Source organism: Sceloporus occidentalis, unplaced genomic scaffold, assembly GCF_023333645.1.
Source record: "Sceloporus occidentalis isolate IW3139 unplaced genomic scaffold, rSceOcc1.0.p SCAF_4, whole genome shotgun sequence".
NCBI lineage: Eukaryota > Metazoa > Chordata > Lepidosauria > Squamata > Phrynosomatidae > Sceloporus > Sceloporus occidentalis.
In genome coordinates this window covers 8,353,638-8,380,647 of record NW_028316984.1, presented here as the reverse complement: position 1 = coordinate 8,380,647, position 27,010 = coordinate 8,353,638, and the positions used below count along the sequence as shown (strand labels likewise).

The 27,010-nt window shown below is 42.1% G+C and overlaps 1 protein-coding gene across 8 annotated transcripts in view; it reads right to left on the bottom strand.

Annotated features, from left to right (window-relative positions):
* The window catches only part of LOC149313477 (UTP--glucose-1-phosphate uridylyltransferase), a 39,204-nt gene extending 21,113 nt beyond the window's left edge, over positions 1 to 18,091 (bottom strand). The window contains exons 1-3 of one of the 8 annotated variants that reach the window (XM_089519170.1): positions 18,051 to 18,091; positions 3,728 to 3,855; positions 2,861 to 2,968 (exon numbers count right to left, since the gene is read on the bottom strand). In XM_089519170.1, coding sequence (XP_089375296.1) covers positions 2,861 to 2,968; positions 3,728 to 3,841 — 222 coding nt within the window. In that variant the 5' untranslated portion in view covers positions 3,842 to 3,855; positions 18,051 to 18,091. The other 7 variants (XM_089519167.1, XM_089519172.1, XM_089519169.1 and 4 more) reach the window with 7 other exon arrangements.
* Between the last annotated feature and the right edge of the window lie 8,919 nt (positions 18,092 to 27,010).

Here is a 27,010-nt window from a genome sequence, read left to right as displayed (position 1 = left end):
TATAACAAACTCCAGGAGAATATGGTCACTCTCACCTAAGGATCCCACCACTTGCACCCCATTAACCAAGTCATCCCTGTTGGTTAGGATCAGCTCTAAAATAGATTATCCCCTTGTTGCCTCTTCCATCTTTTGGACAATGAAACTGTCTTTCAGGCAAGTGAGGAATTTGCTGGACTTTAAATTTTTGGCCGAGTTTAACTTCCAGCAAATATCAGGATAGGTGAAATCACTCATCACTATTACATCTCTGCTTTCTGGATGTGTGGTCATGCGATCTAGAAAGGCATCATCCAATTTCTCACTCTAACTTGGTGGTCTATAGTGGACTCCCAATATAGTAGACTTAGGGAAGCAAACTTAGGAAATCCCTGTTGTTTCCCTCCCCTTTAATTTTTTCCAAATGCTCTCCACCTGGCTTCTAGGATTTAAATCCCGGATCTCTTCACAAGTGTAAACATCCCTGACATATAATGCTACTCCTTCTCCTTCCCTGTTTGGCCCATTTCTCTTAAAAAAACTATAGCCCCTATTATTACATTCCAATCATGAGACTCATCCCACCAGGTTTCAGTGAGGCCTATTACAGTGGCCCTTGGTTTCTGCTGGAGTTTGGTGTCAGAACCCCCTGTGGATATCAAAATTCATGGATACTCAAGTCCCATTAAATGCAATAGCATAGTAAAATGGTGTCCCTTATACAAAATGGAAAAATCAAATGTTGCTTTTGGGAATTTATATGTATTTTTAAAATATTTTCAAGCCACGGATGGTTGAATCTGTGGATAAAGAATCCGGGGATACCAAGAATTGACTGTATATCATATTTACTTTGCTATGCTAGGAATTCAAGTTCATCTTGTTTATTTCCCATGCTCTGTGCATTAGTGTGGAGACATCTAAGATCATGGGACATCCCCTCTAGCTGCCTATGTAAAAAAATTTCCCTCCTCCATTTGGTCCTTGAACTGTTTGGGGCTTGTTCTCTCTATAACAGTTTGACTATTATCTCCAGCCCTTGATAAATTCTTGCCCTCCAGAATATTCTCTTCCTCCCCTGCAAAACTCAGTTTAAAGCCATCCTGATCAAATATTTAAGACTGTTGGCAAAGACGTTTTTGCCAACTGGTGTAAAATGCAACCCATCCCTTGCCAGAAATCACCCCTCCTTCTTTGTGGCATCATCTGCAGAGCCAGTTGTTCACCTCCGCTATTTTCCTCTCCTTTCCTGGCCCATAAAGTGGCCCAGAAGAGATTAGATGATAATCTGTGCATCCAGCTCTTCCAGCTTCCTACCCAGAGCCTCATAATCCCTTATGATATTCTGAATGCTGATATTCTGAATGCAGTATCATTGGTTCCCACGTGGACCAAAAGGAAGGAGTAATGGTCAGTACTCTTGACAAGCCTCACTGTGACATCATGGATTTTTGCCCCAGGGAGACAGCACACCTCCTGAGACATCCACACATCCCTGTTTTTGTACTCCTCAGCAAAGAATCCCCCCACCACTAATTGTCCTTGTCTTAGGCTTGGCAGCAGCCATTCCCTATATTCATTCTATCAAGGTCTCCTCCACTCTCTCTGAGGACTGGCCCCTGCTACTCTTCCTTGTCATCCATGATAAGGCAGAGAGCCTCAAATCGATTCTGTAACTGCAAGCTCACAGAACGCTCCCTGGTTTTCCTACTTCTGGGTGTCACATTGCTCCAACTGTCTACCTCCTGTGTATGGGAACTGACACCCTCCACAAAACTTTCTTTGTGTGTTCCCCATCCGAGACAGTCCATTCTGATCTGTCCAGAAAAGCTCTTGCTTCCTAAGGTACTGAAGTGTACATACCCAGTCCTCCAGCTGTTGGACCTGCTCTTCCAACAGGGTTACCAACTTGCACTTGGTGCAGGTGAAGTTACCCATATCCTTTGGCAAGAACACAAACATACCATATCCCTCACTGTCCATATATGGTAGTCTTAATTAGGCACTGGAGAGAACTCTGGGTCTCCCCCTTTAAACTCTGCCACAAAGCACCCACATGAAACACCCTTGCTGTCTTTGCCTGTTCACTAAAATGCAGAGACTAAGGCTGCAGCTATATAGAGAAATACTCGCTGCTAGCTTCTTCCTCAGCAAGTCTCTGATTCACTTCCTCTGAGCAAAAGCCCTCCTCCCTGGGTCCAGATGCTTAAGAAGGGGACCTGTGCCTACATCCAAGAGAACAATAGAATGCACAATAGGAGCACAAATCACATTTCCATTCAGCTCACACAAACAATCAGCCTTGACCCAACAGACCTAAAGTCACCAAACTACAATATAACAATAGACACTGATGCACACACAAGCAAGCATCCACTATGCTCAAACAAACCAAAAAAGTCTTACCCCAACTGACCTTCACCTTTGATCCAACAAACTCTCCCTAAAGACTCTCTGGGAATGGGAAAGGTTAACCCCACAGACCCATGTTCACCTTCTGCTGTCTCTTCCACCACAGCCACATCAAACACCTCTGTTGGCCTGGCAAGTTCACCAAGCTCCAGAGACTGGACTGTAGCTATTATGTCCCATTGTCTTGAAGCCTTCTGGATTAGTGGAATACTTAGTACAGTGGACCCTTGTTATACGCTGGGGTTTGGTCCCAAGATCCCCTGTGTATAACAAAATCCGTGTATGCTCAAGTCCCATTAAATATAATGACATAGCAAAATGGTGTCCCTTATAAAAAATGGAAAATCAAGTTTTGATATTTGAAATGTATACTTTTTTGAACATTTTCAAACCTTAAGGGCAGACTGTATTACAAAATAATGAGGTCCATTACAAAAGAAATTATTCACATCATTTTGTTGTAACTTACAGAGTCTTCTGGAGGTCTCTGAATCTTCCCCCAGTCTACAGAAGGTCCCTTTTCTTGTAAGAATCTGTGAAAGAGCTTTTTAAACCCTTCCAGGTCTTTCTTAGTGTGCTAAAGAGAGAGAGAGAGAAGAAAATGAGAGTAGACACAAGTAGCCCTGGCTCATGTGCCAGCCACACTAAAATGAACTGTTGTACATCAATTTTAACAGATCTTTTACCAAAAAAAATTTGATGGGTTCTGTCCATCAGTAAGGGACAGTCATCCCAACCAGTTAGGCCATTCTGGCATACATCTAAACCTTAAGGGTTTCCCCCCCTTTTTGGCCAGAAAATGCATCATAATGGTGTACTACATCTGCCATCTGAAACCTATTTATGGTTATTACTTGTGGAGCTCATAATAGTATCCCTAGGAAAATGAAGCATGTGCTGCTGAACTGCTATACCCAAGCCTAGACTTATGTGGCACTGAAGGCAAGACTATAGTAGGTTTGCCTGGTGGCTGAAGAGAGGGGGGAATGTGATTTTGCTCTGCCACCATATAGTTCAGATAAGTGTAGCATTTCATCCACTGTACATCATCACTTTTTTGACGAACCATGGAAAACAAAGCATTTGGGGTAGTCTTTTATTCACTGTATTTGCTGTATTTACTCCTACTTAATGTTTTATGAACTGGATAATGCTTACAGACAACACAGCTCCTAAATAGGCCCCGCTTTAAATTCTACTGCCAGTGGCCCAAGTACATCTGTCCAGATTGTAACATGAAAACATCTAGTGACCTATATTTCAAATATGCCTCTAAATTTGAATTTCACATCAAAGGCATTTCCCCTCATGAACTTAATTTCATTTCTGTACCTACCTCCAGTTCATTCTGTGGTGCAGTTGCAAGTATTTTATCCAATTCCACTTTCATGGCATATTCCAGCTCTTGTCTAATTGCTTCCTGGAATGGGGACGTACCAGCCTGAGACATTGCTTTGCTAAAATCTGTTTTAAAAACAAAGCTGGTTTTAGTGTGTACATTTAAGTGACAAAGTACTTCCAGAGAAGAAAAAGAATCTTAAACTATATTAAAAAACACCCCCCTTTTTTTTCACATGATTTTTTAAAAAGCAACCTACACTTCTTCATTAATATATTAACCAACTAAGCAATGGACAAAAATCCCAGACGTTAACAGCCTGGAGGAATAGCATCAGACCATTCTGCAGTTCAGTGCCAGACATTACATATTTGTTGAGCAATATCATTTTCCTCTCAATAAATTATGTCATTCAAAAATAGAAACCTGCCCATGGACCGTCATGCTATTCCCAGTTCCAGTAATTTGTTTGCATCACTCCTTACCCGCTCTTAGCCTTCTTTTTCCTAGGTATTCAATTATTACCCTGGGTACCAAGCAATATGAAAAGTAAATTGCTCTGTTCCATCAATCTTTATTTCCTTAGCATTTATCTTACCAATGAGGAAATAATAGAATACACATCCAGTAATATCTGATTTGGGAGTGTTAATCTGTTTATTACTGTAAGAACAAAGGGTGTTGCCTTTCTGTGGTCATTGTTTAAAATATGTTAACAAAAGGATTTGGTTGCTCAATTACAAAAATTTAGTATCAGTCTTTCACAATTCCACGCTTCTGGTATAACTTGGCCATGATGAAGCATGAATTGAGATAATGTGGTTTAGCTCCACTCAGCCATTGACCCAAATGCTTTTATTCTTAGAGTTGGGACAAGGGCCAATTCTACTCCTATAAGTCTGACTGAGAAAACTGAAAGAAAACATACCTATGGTCAAAGTGACTTCATAAAATAGTTTAAATTCTTTAGCTATGTTAAATGCATACTGATGTTCAGCATACAAAAATTTCTTGCAAGAAAGGAGAGCAGAGAGTGAATATGCAATATATTTTCTATTTTCATAATAGACAAAAAAAAAAAACTCAGGAAGATTCCTGCTGGATCAGGCCAAAGGTCTATCTAGTGCTCCATTTGCACAGTGACCAACACACTGCCTGCCTATAGGAAGCTCACAAGGACGACACGACAGCAATGCCACCTTTCCCCATGTTACTCCATACCTGGTATAACAAAATGTGGGAGCATTAACCTGCTTCTTTTTCACTAAGGGTAGGGAAAATGTTCCAGCAACTATCAGGGTTTTTAACGCTAAAGTTGTGTCTTTTTTTCTTAGGCTAATATCTGGTGTCCCCATGTGGATCTGCTCTTTACTTGGAGTCTGTCTTTAATTATTTAATAGACATGGCATGGGCTTATTTTATACGTTTTGGGCTTCACTGTTGCCTTATTCTTAATCCCAACTCCTTGGCATTCAAGACAGTGTCAGAATTTTATGATTTTGGATGAAGGCAGTGTCATGTAAAATCACCTCTGTAGCCTTATCTCCCTCTTATTTCTTATCCGTGGACCTAGATTGGGTCAAATCAACTGTCAAGCAAAGGTTTAATGGGCATAGATTATCAAGAATGACAAAAAGCTTCAAGAGTACCTTGCTCTCCTCAATAACTGGGTTTATCATGCCCTCTGCACGGATCGAATGTCTTAGCTAGGCTAGTTAACTATCCCAAAATATAGAAATGTTTAATCCCCTTCACTCTAACTAACCTATTAATTGGTAGGTTTCATAAAACTGCACCGAAGAAGAGATTCTGCCCCGAGATCATTATGATATTGAAACTATACTGCATATCTTTTCCACTATACTTTTTACCAAGAGGCCAGGGACGATCTACTATATCCCATCATACAAAATTTTCCTGGGCATTCCTACAAGTCTCTTGTGGTTATCCTGCTGCAGGACTCTCATCAAGTGGCTAAATTTTTAAACCTGGCTGTTTTATGCAGAGTATCCTTGCCTACTATATGCAACATAACATATTATTATAATTATCAATTTGTTTAAACCATATTTACATTTTTAATGTGAATGTCTTCACATGTTCTGCATTAAAATGTATTTAACACAGTGTTTTAATGGTCTGTTGACTGCATGTACTGTATGTATTATGTAACTCTTAATACTATTTCATTTTTTAAAAAGTAGAGTCAATTAGACACCACACTTCATTACGGTTGCCTTGCATATTTAATACTATGAGTACTGTTAATTCTGGAATGTATACAAAACCAGTGAGCTTGATGCAAATGAAAGTTCTTAATAAAGAGGTTATTTTTTTTCTTACCAATTAATGTTATGCTTAACAAATTCCAGGTATTTTATAGCTATGGCTTCGACGGGATACATTTGACCTCAAAGCAACACTGATACAGTCATTTTATTCTTTATGTATCAACAGAGGGTTCAACATGCAAGAAAGCCTTAAGCAGGTTGTCAGTTTCAGAAAACCCATGGATGACAACTGCTTTTCTTTTCTTGGTAATAAAGAAATTATGAGTGAAGCACAAAATTATGCATGAAGGAAGTCAACCGTTTCAACATGCAAACTCTGCCTTTCATTTCACAACACTCCCAATTCCATAAAAGAGCATTTCTAGGTTTTGCAACACTTGCCCAGGGCATTTTTATATTATATATATGTTATTTTAGCTTGCTTAATAACTTTCATTAATTCAGAGGCACGAGGCATTCTCCAAAGCCAACTCTTCTGTGAAGACTGGAGTTGCCATTTTTCTACTCCTACAGTAGCCACATTTATTGTGTAGGTAGGCAGAGTGCTGCAATACAGTACATGTACTGTGGCAAGGAGCATGTGAGATACTGTGATATTTGTTTACTTTAGAAATGCCTAACCAAAGAAAACCTTCTATGTTGTCCCTTTCTGGGAATTTGGTCCCATGCACATATGTCTTGTAAAAGTGTTCTTCTCACTGAAGAGGTTTCTATCTCTACCAACCATTTCTCAAAGGTTGCCCACTTAATTCTCAGGACCACCAGTTTCATCCAGTTTGGCAACAGTAAGGGGTTGTAATAATTCTAATCCAAAATCTGGATTAGAGCTCGATTTATATTAATACAAATAAGAATTTTCTGGTTTGCCTTTGTAACTACACATCATACAGCTGAAGGCTATCAGGCAACTAATAGACTTGAAAGGTATTCTGGATAAGTAAATCCGTTTTACTTATCTATACATTTACTGTTTACTTTCCATTTACTTCCTATTGCATACATTTAAATCTGTTTTTACAGTCATGGTTTCCTTGTAATTTCAGAAGCACAATTAAGAATCCAGCATCAGAATCCTCAAATCATTCACAAAACTGCACATTCTTAGGGTTCTTCCATTGTTAGCTATCAAACAGTTTTGGAAAGTGATTAAAATGTGTACATAAGAGATTGTGTTTCAATCTAAAGTAATTAATGAAAGGCATGAGACCTCATTCGGCTAGTAAATTTTCACTAGAAAAAACTGAATTCTGCTTTTCACCCGTATCTTTTAAATGTCACGTGACCTAAGAATAGTACAGTGCGTCCTCGCCTTATGCAGGGGATCCGTTCCGGATCCCTCCGCGTAAGGCAAATTCCACCTATGCTCAAGCCCCATTGGAAACAATGAGGCTCGTGCGCGGCAGCGCAGGTGCGCGCGGGGCGCAACGGGCGCACGTGCCCATTCAATTGAATGGGACGTGCCACCCCTTCTTCCCCGCACGCGTGCCGCGGCTTGAGTGCGTATGCTCAAGGCTGCGTATGGCGTGCCCGTGTATGGCGCGGGCGCACTGTATAGACATCTACCTCTCCTTTCCCTCTCTCTTTACATCTCAATACAATTATCTAAAGAGATCAAGGTCAAAGCACCAACAACTGAAGCATGGTATATGAGTTTATGTTGAGAGATTATTTCAGATTACAAGAAATACTGTTGCTTAATATATGAATCTCACTAGTTTCTTCCAGAAACTAATTAGTACTGTATGTGCAAAGTTTCAATAGGTCAGTTCTACCTGGTTGTTGCAGATGAGGGTAAGATCAGGAGCTATTTCCTGGAAAGAACTCTTTCTATAAGATCTGATCCTGCTTTTTTAAAACAATGGATTATGAAAACAATGGCTTCATTTAAAACAATGAATTCTCTTGACATTTTTTTCCAACGGAAGAGCATCACTGGGATAACAGAATGGTTAAAGGGGTCATGTTGAGGGAGCTGGAGAAGAGAATACAGAGAGGCAATGTAAGAGCCAGTCTAGATGAAACAGGGCTGTTTTTCACAACTACAGAATGTAGCATTCATGGATTCAAATTACAAGGAAGGAGATCCCAACTAAATGTTATTGGCTTTTCATTTCTATAAAATTTTTATCCTCATCTTGAACTATCCATAGCTTGAAAAATTTCAAAAATGTTATAAATCTCAGAAAGCAAACCTTGATTTTGCTATTTTATATAATCATAATCATATTTATTTATTTATACCCCACTCTTCAGCCAAAAGGTTATGCCAATGTATTTAGTATGACTTGAGCACCCATGGGTTTTACTAGCCACATGAGGGTCTGGAACCAAACTCCAATAGATACCAAGGGCCCACTGTATTAGATGAACTCCCTGGTAGTAAGTGCTGTTTAAAACTGGAACTGACTACTCAAAAGGTGGTGGACACGGTGGAAGGATGGCCGATGCTAGACAAAGATGGAGACAACTACCCCACTGGAGTCAGTACAAACAATTTGCATCATAAATATTAGGCGCGCTGGATCTCTGTGAAAATGGGGAAACTGTAAATAAAAAAAACTTTTTTAAAACCCAAGATAACACCTCTCTAGGAATCTCTAGTTTAACCACAGAATTGCACTGGAGGACCTACAAAATGCCTAGAGAAATGTTTTTTCTAGGAATCTCTAGGTCTTCCATCATGACTCTAAAGTCAGCCTCCAGCAAAGTCACGCTGGATGACCTAGAAATTCCTAGAGAGAACAATTACTCAAATCTGTGAAAAATCAAGTCCACAAAAGTCAAAGCTGCATGTGTAGAGGGCTGACTGAATTGAGAGGTTATTGGAAAGTGAAACCATGGGCCGAAGCACATGGCCGGTCAAGAGTAGTCAGAGGCCACTCCAGCCACAAATGGGCTGGGACTGTGACAACCATACAGCCTGCTCCTGAAGTGATCCACCACTGTGGTCCCAAACTGTGTCTCCAAGATTAAAACATCTTTATAAAAGATAGATAGATAGATAGATAGATAGATAGATAGATAGATAGATATGAATGACATGGTTATTATTTTGTTATTTGGTTGACATGGTTATTTTTGATACAGTAAAGATAAGGCACATACAGTGCGCCTGCATCATTGTCGGAAGAAGCGCACACCAGAAGGAACAATGGCACGCGCATCTTTGGTGCATGCGCACTGCTGTGCTGCCACACCACACAAGCCCCATTACTTATAATGGGGCTTGAGCATACGAGCAATTTCTTTTATGCGGGGGGAGGGGGGCGGAACGGATCCCCCACATAAAAGAAGGGCGCACTGTACTGAATTAAAAAATCACTTTGTTAAAAAGGTTCTCCTACGAGTTTGGCATAAGTACAGTATAGAGACTCCCCCCTCACCAGATAAAATTACCTACCTCATCACAGGACACCGTTTTTAAAGGAAAGAACTGGTTAAAAACTGGGGAGAGTTGCATTATAATGATCTCTTGTACAGTGGTGCCTTGCCTTACACGGGGGTTCTGTTCCTGACACACACACACCCCATAAGGGAAATTCCACATATGCTCATGCCCCATTAAAGACAATGGGGCTCGTGCCTGCAGTGGTGCATGGTGGTGCGTGTGCCATTAGCCTTTCCGGCATGTCTTTCAGCGTATGCTGAAAGATGTGTCTCTCACACATGCGTATGATTCTCAAGGAAGGCAAAGCTTTTACAGCTTGCTTATATGCAACTTAAGGATTGATTTAATCAAGGCAAGAGAAATACAATCACAGAGGTTAGAAAAGAGTTATGTAAAGATGACCATATAATTTAAAAAGTGTATAAATGGCTTCTGAAACTAGAGAAGGAAGATGAGCCTGTAAAAGAATAAGGTGGGCCCAAAATATTGATACAGGGAAAATGTGTCCAAAAATATAATTTTTAATGTGAAGTCGAAGGTTTTCATGGCCAGCATCCATAGTTTTTTGTGGGTGTTTTGGGCTATGTGGCCATGTTCTAGAAGAGTTTGTTCCTAACATTTCGACAGTATCTGTGGCTGGCATCTTCAGATAAATTTTTAATTTTTATTTTGTGTGGTAATTTAAAAGAATACCTATATAAGATGATGCATAGATAGTGTCTAACTGCAAATAAGCTGTTAAGAATTGCCCATGTTTCAAATCAATTTTGGGGATGCCAAGTTAAGGGAGTTCCTTTTTTCATATGGCTATGACTATTAGTAATTTTAGTAGGATTATTTAGTTAGATCTGTGATGGTAGAATAATTTATTTTTCATTACATCCATGATTTATTTTTTTTTGGGGGGGGGGGTCAGAGTTCTACTGTGTATTTGTTTTGTATCCTCTTTCTCATTCTTTTTTCTCTTTTTTTCTCTTCTTCTCTCTCTCTCCCCCCCCCCATTTCTTTATCTTTGATTGTATATTATTTTAATTGTAAATTAGATTGTTTGCGTTAAAAAATAATATAAAATCAATTTCAACTCTGTGATTTTACATTTCAGGTCCTAGTTATGCATACAACACATAAAGCAAAATAAACTGCATACAGTACATATAAATGTTCTGCAAGATAGTTGATATATACTTTTGGGCTTGTAAATCTAAATTGAGCCTTGGTTCAGACAAGCACTACTATGAGAGTGCATGTGAACAAGTGAGGTAAGAGCAATGTGTGTTGCTTCAGATGCAATGACAAACAGCAACTAGGAGCAACCCATGGAAGGAAGGATAATATTCATAAATACTTTGAGGTGGGGAGAGAATACAGCTAGGTGATGCACAGGGACGTAGCCAAGGGGGGGTTCTTGGGGTCCGGACCCCCCCTTCCGTTAGATAAAATGCATGGTGCGTGCTGCCGTGCCGCCGCACCCAAGCCCCATTATAATGGTGGCACTTAGTCTGGACCCCCCCTTCCCAAAATCCTGGCTGCGTCCCTGTGATGCATGGCAGCCTGTGTACTTTAATGCGGAGCTACTCAAAGTAGCGGCCCCTGGACTGCTGCCTTTCTCTGAAACACTGACTGCTGGTCTTGTTGAGTTTCCAGGAAAGAAAAAAAATAGCAGTTGTATCAAATGGGCAGAAATATGGTGTCTGGCATACTGGGCAGTGGGGGGGGGGGATAATTGCTGTTCCCACATCAAATAGTCTGAGAATCTCTATTTTTATAGGTGATGCAGAAAGAAGCATTGCCTACTCCATCTACAACCCCATCCACAGTGCAGCTATAGTTTGATGGCATCCGGCCACCAGCCAATCAGTGGCCAATGGAAAGGAAAGGTGGATCCAACATTACACACAGTTACAGTGATGAATCTTTATACTCTACCACACTACTGCCTGATCTTGGTCTATGAGTAAACAAAATAGTTACACATAGCTAAGTAGCCACAGGCAGTTTTTAAACACATCATACAAAGCATAGCTCTTCACCCAGTAACATGCAATTTTAAGCTTGCATTTCCCAATGAGCAGTTACTTGTTTACATATTAACAGTGGTTTATTTCAGCCAAATAATTTTACATGTCTGCTCAAGTTAGTCCCACTGACTTCAGCAGGGTTTATGTCAGTACATACAGGACTGCAGGCTCAAGGCCTACTTGTAAGCTTATTGCAAGCAATGTATTGTAGCTATTTTAATTTTAAATTGCAGTTTGTCTGCTATTGATGACGATGATGTTTTTTGAACTGCAATAATATTAGGAGAGCATATACCATTCTCTAATGATCATGATCACTTTGGCACATTACCTGACAAAAATATACAACACGGTATTTGGTATTTTAGCTTTTTAAAAAATAAGTTCACAGTATAGTATACAATATCTGTATAGTGTACAATATCTTCCTTGTTCACCATGTCCCAACCCCTATGTCCTTCTGTGACATGCCACCTCCTACTGACCCTACTTGCCACAGGTTATCAATCTATGACAGTATATGTTACAATAGTAACTTCTGGCATGTTAATAGTAATTTTGGATAGTCAGTGTTTATCCTAATCCTCCATTACCACTCTCCAACATTTTCATGTTGTACAATTACAGCAGAAGTAACATTTATAGTCAATAATATTATTATATCTGCGGGAGGTTGATTTCAGGCTCAGTGTGGCTACTAAAGTCTGCGGATGCTCAAGCCCCACCACAACAGTGTAGTAAAATGATTTCTCTTGAACAAAATGGCAAAATCATGGTTTGCGTCTTAGATTATTTTTTTAATACAGTAGTTTCAAATCGTGGATGGTGGAATCCATGGATGCAGAATCTGCGGATATGGGGAGCTGACTGTATTATAAAACCACCTGCATACATATAAATTTTGATCTCAGGCGAGTTGGTCTTTTCATTTCTACCATGGTTGGACCCAAATTAACTGAAACCAGTTTGATGCAAGATGTAAAAGCTGAAGAACCGCTGCTCTTGACCATTTTTTAAAATGAGGTTGAGAGGGAAATCTGACATACTAGGAGGACACCTAAGTAATAGTGTTCAACTAACATCTCGTATAATTTTACTAATGGCAAAAATTGGCATTGTAAACACTCCTCTCTTCAGTTAGTGCTGTAAAATTGCTAGCGGCCTGGAAACACCATGCAGGCCTGACATTGCCAAATGTGAACATAGACACTAAAATTACAACTGTTTAGATTTCAGGACTGTGAAGGATTTATATATCAAGACTATCTTCCATGTTTGTTTTGTTATAAAAATGATACTTGGAGAAAATTACATAAAACCATTCTTATGCAAAACAGGTTTTTCCAGGGATGGAAAAAAACTGACAGCATTTTCAGACTGCTGATTTCAAGTTTCAATTAACTCTGCTTTTAGCTCTCTTCCCAAAGGTTACAGCATGCCTACAGGTAGTACATAATACCATGGTAGTACATGCATAGTAACCAGAAAATTAGTATCTTTCCATCTATAATCTCAATCTGAAGTATTTTGCACAAATAGGTAATGTATACCTTGTCTGTTTGACCAGCTTACAAAATACTTCTATTAACAAGCCTTTAGGGAAAAGTAGAAGGCACAAAGGTCCTTTCATTTAAAATAATAAACACACTGCCACAAGAATCATTTCCTTGAAAGATAGAGAGAGGGGGGGAAATACCACAGCAAAGCATCAGAGTCATCAGGTTCATGAAATCTCTTCTCATGTTTTGCAACAGAATTCCCAGTTTTGCAACAGAATATTCTGAGAATCCAAACCAAACCAGCTACACATAAGTGTAAAAAGACAGCCATAACCCACCAGAAAGACGGCATGCCCAAACTCACCTGAACCAATTGTGACTGCACTGAGAAGACCTTTAAATTATTTATACATAGCTATTTTTACAGCAAGATTTTAACAAGACACCCCAAGCCAGAACAAGTCAACAAATAAAAATTAAGAGTGACTGCCAACCTTACAGGTTTAAATTTGCCAGATTCAGAAACAGCAGCAGCAGCTGCCTCAAGCCTGGTTTTGGAGTCTTTGTGCATTTAAGGAGGAGGAATAGACCCAAAAACTAAGAGAAGTCAGCTTCCAGAAGGACTGGGGGAGGCACTCTGCTGTCACCTGAGCAACCCAGCTTTCCAAAGCTGGGGATGATGGGCTTCATTCACTCCATCTACTCCCACAACCAACACCAGCTTGCTTGCTTTGCTTGCTTGCTAGAGCAGGGCTCCCTTTAAAAAAAACAACCCAGGCATGCATCATCATCATCATCATGCAGCTTTCAGTACTCTACTTGGAAAATGAAAACAGCCTTACCTTTTGCCAGTGACGACATTTTGGATCTTTTAATGAAAATAAATACTCTCGGTTTGGTTTGGTTTTTTTACAAAATATAGAAAAATTAAGACACTCTTTTTCTCTTCTCCCCCTAGACACAAAAATCACACATACACAAAGGGGGAAAAACCTACAAGGCGACCTCAGGAAAAAAACAAAAAACAACAACACATGAAGGAGGCCTTTTTTGTGGTTGTTCTTGCTGCCCTTTCTGGTGGCAGAAGAGCTGGTGTTGTTTGCAAAGTATTGGTGATTGGGAAAGTGAGGGTTTTAGGTGTGTGTTTAAAAATGAAATGAAAATAAATGCCTCCCCAAAAAGGATCCCTCTCTTTCCTTTCCTTTCCTTTCCTTTCCTTTCTTCTCCTCTCCAGCAAAGGAATTCTAGGCGGCTCCAGAGTCTGCCTGGTTTCCTCCTGATCCTCTCCTTCCTACATCTGTCCTTGGAAATAAATGACTCGGAGGAGCTCTGGCTACGAGGTGAAAAAACCACAGGAATTCAGATTTCATCAATGAAAGAGGCGGGTCCAACAGTGAGCCTCCTTCCCCATCCATCCCCCAAGCCTCCTCCCTCCAAGGAAATTCACCATGCAGTCAGCCTCCCTGGGAAAGACCCACCAACCTCTGGCTCCAGATTCAGATCCAGCCCCAGGGCTGCCCCCCAAAGCCTTCCAGCCCCCTTACCTTCCAGGCTCAGGAGGATCAATTGGCTTTTACACTGTCCTGGCTCAGCTATGGAATCCACTGGGGGACCTTGGGCAAGCCACACTCTCTCAGCCTCCTCAGGGCAAACCTCCTCTGAACAAACCTTGCCAAGGAAACCCCATGACAGAGAGATCTTGTAGCCCCTTTGAGACTCACTGAAAGAAAGAAGCTGGCAGCAGAGGCTTTCATAAACTGAAATCTACAAAAGCTCCTGTTGCCAACTTCTTTCTTTCAGTGAGTCTCAAAGGTGTTACAAGATCTCTCTGCATTCATTGTGTAAGGCGACGAGCACATAAACCAAAGGATAAGCTAAGCTCATCCCAACAATAATAAATAAGCCTGAACCCCAGACCACTGAATGAAAAGGAATAAGTTGTAGAAACTGAAATATAGGTCTGTCCCCAGCTTCCCACTCCACCAAATGCATCTGAGGAAGTAGACTAGTCTAGAAAAGCTCATGCTACCAATTTCTTTCTTTCAGTGAGTCTCCAAAGGTGCTACAAGATCTCCCTACATACTGATTCTACAGAGTATTATTACCTTTGAATAATAATAATATGCATCTGAGGAAGCAGAGTAAAGTCTAGGAAAGCTAATGCTACCAACTTCTTTCTTTAGTTAGTCTCAAAGGTGCTACAAGCTCTCTCTACATACTGATTTTACAGACTAACACGGCTATAGCTTTGGGTTCCCTTTAGGGTTGCTGTAAGTCACAAACGACTTGAATGCACCCAACAACAACAACAACAACAAAGGGACCTTGTAGCACCTCTGAGACTTAACCGGAGGAGAGATGTGGTGGAGCTTTCCAAGTCTGGAGCCTACTTCCTCAGCTACACTGACTTTTGCAAGTTCAACATTGCTTCCTCCTCCACCCGCAATGTGCCAGTGGGGAGACCCAAAGGGGGTCCTGGGTGTGGGTTGCTGCTTGGCCCTTTCCCTCAGAGAAGCCTTGCAATGCTGAGGCAGCTAGGTTATGGGGCTGCCCTTGTTCCACCAAGGCTACAACCTTAAGCACCCACGCCTAGAAGCAGACTCAGTGGGGCTTACATCTGAGTAACTAACTAAGCATTGGAGAGCCAGCCTGGCCTAGTGGTTTGAGTGCTGGGACTATGACTCTGGAGACCCAGGTTCAGTTCCTATGAATTCCTATGGCTCTGGAGGCCAGGGTTTGATTCTTGCTTGGCCATGAAACCCAGTCGGTGGCCTTGGGAAAGTCACACTCTCTCAGCCTCCTCAGGGGGAAGGCAATGGCAAACCTCCTCTGAACTAATCTTGCCAAGAAAACCCCATGATAGATTGGCCTTAGGGTTGCCATAAATGACTTTAAAACACACAACAACAGCAACAGAACTATGCGTTGAACTAGCTGTTTGCACAAGACAACCCACCGACCCACGAGGTGGTTTCTTCCTCTTGCCCTCCTAGGCCTATTGACTCAAATGGAGGGGAGATTGTTTCAGAAAGCATAACCTTAGTTAAATATGGAATGTAGCAGATCCCGCTGTACAAACAAGGCAACTCACAATTTCCCCCAAACACTCTGGCGGGTGGAGTAGGGGGGCAAAGGGGAATGGCCTGGAGAAATGCATGGAACTCTGTTAATGTTTGAAGGGCTGAACAAGAAAAATAATGTCTTTTTGTGACTCTATGGAGCAACACAACAAAGTACAAGAGAGCCAACATTATAGTGCATTATAGTGGTCCTCAAACTGTGCCCTTTAAGTGATTTTTGGACCTCAGCTCCCAGAAGCCTCAGCCATGTTGGCCAATGGTCTAGGAATCTGGAAGGTGGCATCCAAAATCCCTTAAAGAGCACAGCTTGGGGACCACTGCCACTGTAGTGTTCTGAATGTTGGAATGTGACTCTGGACTCAGAGCAGGGTTCGAATTTCAGCTCAGCCATGGAAGCGCCACTGGGTGGCCTTGGGCAAGTTACACCCTCTCAGCCTCCTCAGAGGAAGCTCCTCTGAATGAGTCTTGCCAAGAAAACCCCATGATAGGGTCACTTTAGCAGTGCTCCCCAATATATTAAAATATGAGATTTTGGACTTCAGCTCCCAGAAGCCTGAGTCATGTTGGCCAATAGCCTGGGATTCTGGGAGCCGAAGTCCAAAATCACTTAATCAAGGGCACAGTTTGGGGACCACTGTTATAATATCAAGGGTTCAGCAGTGGTCCCCAAACTGTGCCCTTTGAGTAAGAGACTTTGGACTTCAGTTCCCAGAAGCCTCAGCCATGTTGGCCAATAGCCTGGGATTCTGGGAGCTGAAGTCCAAAATCTCTTAATCAAGGGCAGAGTTTGGGGACCACTGCTTTAGTGTGGCCAGAAAGGACATGAAGGCACACAGCAGCACACAAGAAGCACACCAGCGTCCCCAAAACAAGCTGAACACAGCCAAACCTATGGGGATGGGGGGAAGCCATGGGGAGACCCACAGACACAGACACAGAAGGAGAGGGCATACCAGACCCCTGCTCCTGGCTCTAAGGCCTTACTGGGGGCACACGACGAGCTCCTTCCCTCTCTCTCTCTCTCTCTCTTCCTCTCACACACTTTCTTCTCCTCCTCCTTCCCCAGAATTAGGAGGGAATTTAAAAGTGCAGAGGAGGGTCTCTGGGCTGCCTCCCCTCCTTGGCTTGAGGGCATTACTTAAAGAGGTCAGAGAGGCTTGCCCTTTTGCACATTTCCGCACTGCCCTCTTATAATGCTGCTCTTGCACTTTTACTGCTCTGCCTGCCTCCTGTTGCATTTTGGGGTTCGTAGTCCAGTGAGGCCTAAGAGCTCTCTGGCTGAGATTCTAAACGCCCCCCTTTAAACTACAAGACCCAGAATGCAACGGGAAGCAGGCAGAGCAGTTAAAGTGGAAGAGCAGCGCTATTAACTGGGTCTTTGCAGCTTAGCTCCACCTCCTTCAAGCAGAACCCTGGAAAGGCGGCCCCTGAAAAGGAACGGGAAGCCAAGGTTCCCGCAAAGGAGGACACAAAATGGAGGATATTCAAATGAGCCAATGAAACGGAACCAATAAATGAAGGACATGCAAATGAGCCAGTAAAACAGACCCAATGAATGGAGGGTATGCAAATAACCCAATAAAGAGCCCCCAAACTATGCTCTTTATTAAGTGATCTTTTTTGGACTTCAACTCCCAGAGTCCTAGACCACAGGCCAACGTGGCTGAGGCTTCTGGGAGATGAAGTCCAAAATCTCTTACTTAGAAGGCACAGTTTGGGGACCGCTGCCGCAGTGGTCTGTTACAATATCAAGGCTGAGGCTTCTGGGAACCGAAGTCCAAAAAAAGTCTCTTAATGAAGAGCGCAGTTTGCAATAAAAGTTTCAAAAGCACACTCTCTGCTTCGTGTAGCCCTGCTCAAAATGGAGGGCAGAATAGCGGGGATGGAAAAGGGAGGGCAGCGGGTGGTGTTGGCCTAGGAAGGCAAGCCGAAAAAGGGACGGGGAGACTAGAGGCGTCCTCAGTCCTAGGCCCCACAGAAGAAAGGGAGCCGAGCCCAAGCGGCTATTCTCCCGTTCCCTTTCCCCAAGCCCAGGGATCCTTACCCGCCACCTATTTCCTCCTCAGGCGGTGGGGCAAGGCCTGGGCGGGGAAGGAGGAGGAGGAGAATGGGGGCGTGTGTATATTGTGTGTTTCACAATGAGGCCTACTCTGCGCCGTCCTCCTTCCCGCCTCCTCAGGGCCAGGCCTCTGGCAATGAGGCTCAGGAGATGGAGGACCGAGGGAGGGAGGAAAGGGGCCGGCTCAGAGCTGAAAGGCCGAAGGAAAACCAGGCCCAAGTGAAGAAGCGACGCTCCTGACAAAATGGCGGCCTACGCATTCAGAGGCCTCACGCGAGGCCTGTGACTGTGAGGGAGCCAGGTTTCCTCGCAAAGGAGGACACAAAATGGAGGAACATATTCAGACGACACAATAAAACAGTGGTTCCCTGTCGCTTCTTTGAAGAGAAAGACCCCCAGAAGGGTTTTCCATTGAAATCTCTCCAAAGAGCCTCCAGGGCTGTTTATTTATTTGTTTGTTCGTATGGAGTATCTATTTCCCACTCTTCAGCCCTAGAGTCTCTCATAGCGGCTTACAATTACAGTCGGCCCTCGCCTTACGCGGGGGATCCATTACGGACCCCCCTCCCGCGTAAGGCGAATTCCGCCTATGCTCAAGCCCCATTGGAAACAATGGGGCTCGTGCATGCCGGTGTGTGGGGCGGCGTGCGCACGCGCACCCATTCAATTGAATGGGACGTGCCGCCCCTTCCACCCCGTGTGCTCCCCGTGGCCTGAGCACATACGCTCAAGACCACGTAAAGCTACGGTTGCCGTAATTGTCCACTATTACCAGGGACAAATTCTAGACCAAGCTGTAGGACAAAACTCAGCCCAAAATGTAGGACATTTAAGAAAAAGGGAGGACCTTCAATGTCCTACATTTGGGGCCGAGTTTTGCCCTGCAGTTGTCTTACATTTTGTCCCTGGTAATAGTGGACAATCATGGCAACCCTACGTAAAAATAATACAGTGCGGGCGCACTGTATTACTTTTAGTTAGATAGTCCTTTGCCCTCAAGCTTACAATCTAAAAAGACATGACACAAAAGGAGAAGAAGGGAATGGTGGCAGGGAAGAGGGATCAAGTCCAGTGGTTCTTCTCTCCCACTGAGGCCTGGACTGGAAGGAGAGAGCACAGAATCCTAGAGTTGGAAGAGACCACAGGGGCCATGCAGCCCAACCCCATTCTGCCATGCAGCAACTCTCAATCAAAGCATCTCCATTGACAGATGGCCATCCAGCCTCTGCCTGTTGCTGCCCTGGCCTTGGAGGAAGAGAAGAAACAACAGTCTTTGCTGGACTTGATCTCTTTTCCCCAATTCCATTCCCTTCTCCTTTTGTGCCATGTCTTTTTTAGATTATAAACCTGAGGGCAGGGAACTGTCAAATTAACAATTTGTAAACACCCGGAGAGCCTTTGTGGCTGAAGAGCGGGGCATAAATACTCTAAATAAATAAATAAAATAGCTAGGTATGCTTCTGCTGCTACATTCACCAAATAGTCACATTGCCCCAATGCAATTTTAGCTCTTTCATCAAGAAGATTAAATTGACAAGTGGAAAGTAGTCTTGTGGATGCTTGTAAGCCTCTGGGAGCCCTCCCCAGTTAAACTCTCAACTAAGCCTGAGCCAGCTTGAAGGAATGTGCTTGACCAGATAGATGTAATAAAAACACAAGTGGGTGGGCTTTAAGGGAGAGAGGAAAGGAAGGTTCTAATTTGTGTTGTTATGTTGAGTCTTTGCTGAATTTAGGTTTCACACAAATATTGGTAATTTGACAGGATTCTGTTGCAGCTTCTTGGCAGCCTTCTAATGCAAGAGGGCAGGAAGGCTTATCTAAAGAGACTATAACAGAGGACACTGAAGCTTGTTTGGCCCAAGGGCCATGTTGGCACCTGAACCAACCTCTCTCTCTCTCTCTCTCACACACACACACACACATGCCATCCATACCACTCACAATATACATACCACTTGATGCATGTAGATCAGCAGAGGAAGGGTGAGACTTTTTATCCTCATCATGGCATGCTAACTGTTACAGACTGCCAAAATAAAGCTGCTTTGGGTCTCTTTGGAGGTATGCTGTTTAAATTATGCTTGCACCCTAAGAATCCGGAAGCTGCACCAAAGCTGCACTCCGGTGCTTAGGAATGGAGTGTGGCTTTGGCGCGACCTCCGGACTCTTAGGACCCATGCATCATTTAAACAGCATACCTCCAAAGAGACCCGAAGCAGCTTTATTTTGGCAGTCTATAACAGGCCTAAGGACATTTAAATGTGTCCATTGAGTGCACACAGTGGGTATAACAATTGGGCCTCTCTGTTACTCAGATGGAGAATAAGGTCGCCAAGTTATACTTTGCTTATTCAAGACTTGTCTTTTCCGAAAACATTTCCTCCCCATTTTTCTTGGCAGGAGGCAGTCATCCAGAATGACTTTCCTTTCTCCTGAGGCTTCTGGCAAAGGTGGAATGTCTTGTTCATGATGCCTTAAAGCTATTCATAATATTAATACATAATGTTTTTATGATGTGCTAGGACAGTGCTACATGGTAAGAATAATTTTAGGGAACGAGGACTCTTATTACAAACTGAAGAATAACATTTTGTATTTTAAAGTGTATAGGAACACGGAACTTCTGTCTTCCTTCTGGATACTATCTGTTAGAGGAGATGTTGTGTTACTGTTTTTACTTGTTTCACTCAGTACATTTAGTCGTCATCCCAGTCCAGCTTTTACACTTCCTGATTGCTGTGTGTTATTTTAAAAAACTTTAGAAGCAAATTAGTTGTTTTGGCAGTACTACCATTTAAAACGTACATTTCTTCCATTGGGTTTGTGAAATCATCTTTGTCACTGATTTTCCAATGACTTATGTGGCAGAGTCTAGTCACAGCTGTCCACACCCTAATAAGTTTCATACTTGATTACTATGATGAACTATAACATCATCATTACCATCATCATCATGTTTATTTGTATGCTGCTCTTCCATGGTAAATCTGTGTCCAAAACAGCTTACGGCAACCTCATAAAAGTTATATGATCCTCCCCAAATCCTCTCCTTTCAAATAGTTAAGCTCGTGTCTTAACATAACACAGATAAGCTGAACATCTTACAGTAATCAAATACACACGAGATTAACCAGTTTCATTGATAATTCATTCTAAGTCCCGGAAACAGCCAGTGTGGTGTAGTGGTTTGAGTGTTGGGCTAGGAAACTAGGAGACAAGACAAGTCACACTGTCTGAACCTCAGAAGGCAGAGGAGTTTATCCTGTGAATATCCTGGGGAAATCCCATAATTACACAAAATGGTTTCACATGATGTTGCACAAAACCCACCTTCAAAGTTGTCACAAAGAAGCATTAATGTGCATCTTTAGACTGTAAGCCTGAGGGCAGGGAAATGTCCAATTAACAATTTGTAAGCCGCTCTGATAGCCTTGGCTGAAGAGCGGGGTATAAGTAAATAACTATTATTATTATTATTTTACTTTCAGGATTTCATCAACAATGCATTTACAATATCACTTTATTTGTGCAATTACATGTGATAATCATTCCTGCAATTACTCACCATTTCCGTTTCATTTGCAGGATGCTTTAAATGTGCTTTAATCTCTCTTTAATGCCAAAATCAGTCCCAGTGTGATAAACTCCAGAGACAAACCCCCCTCTGAACAAATCTTGCCAAGAAAACCCCATAAGTTGGAATGCCTTGAATGCACACAAGAACAAAGCCTAACAAAAAGAGACACCCCCCCTTTCAAGAGAGAGAAATCCAAGGAGCAGGAAAAAAATATATCCACAATAATGAAAACTGCAGAGCCCAAGTCCATGAAAATGGAGGGGCGACTGTAGAATCCATTGTGCTGATACTTATCTTTAAACCATATGTGACTTGGGCCCTTTGCTGTAGATCCGTTCAGATACTCACTGCATGGCCTTAGGCCTAAGTCGCTCTCTCTCTCTCAGTCTGACCTACTTTATGGGACTGTTGTGGGGTAAAATAGGGAGGATGACAGACACATGTTTCCTTGAAGGCATTGAAAGCAAGGCAAGATAAAGATATAGTGTATCTAATAAATAACATACGTTTTTCAAGTAACAGACAAAGATCTTTTTAGTTTTTCTAAGCCATTAAAGACTGAATTATTCAACCAGCTGAATTGTTATTCAGCTACGTTTGCTGCTGCCACTGCTGTATACCTGATGTTCTGTCTCTGCTATTTTATTCTTGTTTTATACTTACTGTAGTATTTTTTATTTCAATTGTTTTTAAATATTATAATCCTTCCCTGAGAGATCTATCATAGAATCATAGAATCATAGAGTTGGAAGAGACTGCAAGGACCATACAATCCAACCCCCTGCCATGCAGGAAATCTCAATCAAAGCATCCCCAACAGATGGCCATCTAGCCTCTGCTTAAAGACCTCCAAGGAAGGAGACTCCACTACACTCCAAGGGAGTATGTTCCACTGTCAAACAGCCCTTACTGTCAGGAAGTTCCTCCTAATGTTGAGGTGGAATCTCTTTTCCTGGCGCTTGCATCGATTGCTCCGGGTCCTGTTCTCGTTATGCAGTAGCCCCTTTCAGGCAATCAGCTCAGCTTATAATAAACTGGAGCATCACAGTTGGTCTTGCCTACTTCATTGAGGGTTCATCTGTAGAAAATAACCAATGGTTGTCAAGATGACAGTCACACCTGATGTGGCAGCATTGGCATTGACTCTGAGGTCCATAGAAACAACAGTTGAAGGCTGGAGCACTAATTATTTTGCATTTGAGTGCCAAAACTGGGCTTGGCAAAGGTTACCAAAGGGTGTCAAATGCTCAGGGATCAAGTGGAAAAGGGCAGAGCATGCTGTCTGTCCATCCAACCAGAAAGCATGAAGAAGGTAATTTATCCGTCCCCTGCCTAGTCACTGACTGTGCTGGTGCAGGTGATGAAGAAAGGAAGAAAGTAGCTAGGAAAATGTCTCTATTTTCCCTGCTTGCCAGGAAACACAACTAAGGCTGAAACAATGATAAAGGGAGCATTCCCCTTTGTGACTGTAAGAGTTTTCATGGGGACAATCAGTTTCCATCAGAGGTGATAGTGCTCCCTCCATTCCTTTAGGAAGCCCATTTAATAATAATAATTTGTTTTATTTATATACCGCTATTCCAAAGATCATAGCGGTGAACAGCAAGTAAGCTAATTAGCAAGTAAGCTAATTTGCCCCCAACAGTCTGGGTACTCATTTTAGCGACCTCGGAAGGATGCAAGCCTGAGTCGAGCTTGGGCCCTTTTGCTGGTCTTGAACGCGCAACCTTGTGGTTTTGAGTGAGTGGCTGCAGTACAGGCATTTACCCACTGCGCCACCAGGGCTCCCTTTAGATGTCTTTCATTTCAGGGCCAGACACATTCAAAGCCAATGGCATAATGGCAATCATTGCCACCCCTAACTCTTCTGCCAGGATCCTAAAGGATAGGATCCTAGAGGATAGAATACTTTTGTGCCTCTCAGATACCATGGACTGAAAGTCATAGATATCTAAATGAATTCAAGTCTCCAGGACCAGATGACCTACATGTAAGGGTAGTAAAAGAATTGGCAGAAACAATCTCAGAGACACTGGCAATAATATTTGAGAACTCTTGGAGAACAGGAGAAGTCCCAGCAGACTGGAGGAGGGCAAACGTTGTCCCCATCTTCAAAAAGGGATAAAAGAGGATCCCAACAATTACCTCCCAGTTAGTCTGACATCAACAGCAGGAAAAATTCTAGAGCAGATCATTAAACAGAGAGTCAACATGGATTTCTGGGAAACAAGTCATGCCTGACTAATCTGACTATATATATATATATATATATATATATATATATAAAATTGGAAGATGAAAGGAATACTGTACATGTAGCATATCTTGATTTCAGTAAGGCCTTTGACAAAGTCCCCCATGATAATCTTGCAAACAAGCTAGTAAAATGTTGGTTCTGGGTGTGAAAGGGACAAATGTGTATGTGAGTGGAGAAGTGCAGAGCAGAGCATGCTGTTTGTATAAACTATCTTGACATAAACTAGAATGATATGAATTACACCTTCATTTTCTCCTTGAGAAAATATTACCACATGCTCAAGGAATCAATGCATGTAGAAAAAAATACTTTACTGACATTCTTGTGCCTTTTTATGATCCTGCCTGATGAGAGAAATTCCATTCAGGGAGGCTTTGAAGGGAGATGTTTACTTAGCAATTATATTTGCACATAATGTCTCCCCAAGACTTTCATGTGTCTTCCTTTCCTGCAGAAGTTTCCAGTGGCACACAGTATGTCTATTATGGGCTGGGGAGGGGGGAAACTAGAAAATAAATTACATTTGTGAGAAATGCTTGTTGAAATTTCAGCACTGGTATTGTTTGTTCACTTTCTACTCTGCTGCTTTACAGTTAGATCCAGAGAAAGCACAAGGGCAAGGAGAGCTGCTGCCTTCTCCCATAAGCACAGACAGTTCTTTCATAGCAGCTATATTACATGGGGTGGGAAAAGGCCAAAACACACTCCAGCATATCCATGAGCATACACACACGCATAGGCTATGCACTGAAAAAAGAGTGGAGAAATTCTCCTGTGATATGGATCATCCTGTTGATGTTGGATTATCACTTGTTTTCTCTCCATTTTTCCCATTTTAAGTTTGCATTAACATCTGTCATAATGCAGAACTTAATATTTTAAGACCCCAGCTTCCATGAGCCCCACCCAGCATGAGCAATGGTAAGGGATTATGTGAAATTAGTCCAAAACATCCGGACAGCCAAACATTTACCACTTCTGATCATAGACACACAGCAGAGATGGCAAAACCTTTGTGGCCTGAGGGTTTGGCTGACTCCAGGCAAGAACATACCCACTACTGAAGTGTTACTCAAACGTTTTACCCTTGGGATCCCCGCCCTTTACATTCTGATGTCACAGGTCTCCAAACATGATGTAATATATGAATAAATGTATTTTGTTTATATAGTCTGCATATTTTCATTTGTACATTCACGTATATTCATATTTTAACATTTTACAAGGAAATAAGATTGTTCAAATTAGAACAATTTTATTTAAGTAAATTTAATATTTAACTCAACACATGTGCAAATTTTATACATAAAAAGGTGAGGGAAGAGGAGCAGCAGGGATCAGAGCCTCCCAGTCTTGTGCCCCCTTTGAGCAGCCCTAGGAGTCCTGCTCTTTTGAGACTCACTGGTATGTGATCCTCCTTGACATTCTCCAAATCCTATTCATGCACATGCACATGCACATCCTGAAAATGTTCCCCTTGCAATGAAGCTATTTTAAAGCTTAATTCCAATGGGAGGGGGATTCATTGTTGGGACTGATAGGAGGTTTAGTTTTGTACTCATATGCCACAATTAAACTTTTCAAAATCCCTCCACTCTACTGGCACAAAGGGGGGCTTTTTCAAAGCCCAAATGCTACACATGGTTGAGAGGAAGTAAACAGATCATGTGTCTTATTTCCAACCAGCTACTGATTGCTGATATGTGATCTGGAAGAGACAAGGCTGGGCCTTGGAGGTCAAGATGGTGGGTTAAATGGGGACAACCTCCCCACTCCAGGCTATAGTCTCCTATCCCCAAGATATACTAAATAGAGATATGATTGCTTTTAAATATCCAGATGACTAATTTTTTTATAAGCATCGCAGCTGTAAAATTTGCACACTCTGAACACGCTCTCACCCTCCCTTGCCTACACCAAGACGAGTGCACACCTTTTCCAACACAACCTATAGAATCATAGAGTTGGAAGAGACCACAAGGGCCATCCAGTCCAATCCCATTCTGTCATGCAGGAAATCTAAATCAAAGCATCCCCAACAGATGGCCACCCAGCCTCTGTTTAAAGACCTCTAAGGAAGGAGATTCCTCTACACTCTGAGGAAGGAGTGCATTCCACTGTCGAATAGCCCTTACTGTCAGGAAGCTCCTCCTAATGTTGAGCTGGAATCTCTTTTCCTGGAGCTTGCATCCATTGTTCCATTGGGTCCTAGTCTCTGGAGCAGCAGAAAACAAGCTTGCTCCCTCCTCAATATGACATCCCTTCAAATATTTAATTAGGGCTATCATATCAACTCTTAACCTTCTCTTCTCCAGGCTAAACATCCCCAGCTCCTTAGGACATGGTTTCCAGACCCTTCACCATTTTAGTCATCCTCCTTTGGACACGCTCCAGTTTCTCAATGTCCTTTTTGAATTGTGGTGCCCAGAACTGGACACAATATTCCAGGTGGGGCCTGACCAAAGCAAAATTCAATGCCATTTTTACTTCTCTTGATCTAGACACTATACTTCTATTGATGCAGCCTAAAATCGCATTGGCCTTTTTAGCTGCCACATCGCACTGTTGACTCATGTTTAACTTGCGGTCTACTTGGACTCCTAGATCCCTTTCACATGTAGTCTCATTCAGCCAGGTGTCCCCCATCCTGTATCTGCAACAACATAACAAATTGTGTTTGTTCAATGCATATTCCATTTGTGTTTCGACTTTCATTAAAACAGCATATATATTTTTAACTTTCCTCCACTCAGATCAGCTAAATTGTATTTTGGGCATGCAAGAAATAATGTACATGTCTGTTTTGGTATGTCTATAAAACATCCAGGAGTAACTGTGTCGGCCATTTAGCAATTCCAGTAACGACAAAAATCCACCAAACAGTGATACCTTTATTGGGCCAACCAAATTACACAATATACACTGGCTGTCATTGGCTTCTTCATTAGGCAAGGTGTTACAAAGAATACAGGAGAAAAAAATTTAAGATGTTAGTCTTAGGCCTGCATTTTGCTGTTTCTCTTGTTAGTTAAGATGGTAAATAGAGGAGCATAATTTGCAGGCTGGCACCTCCTCCTCCTCCTGGCCATATGGCAACTGGAAGATTCTCAA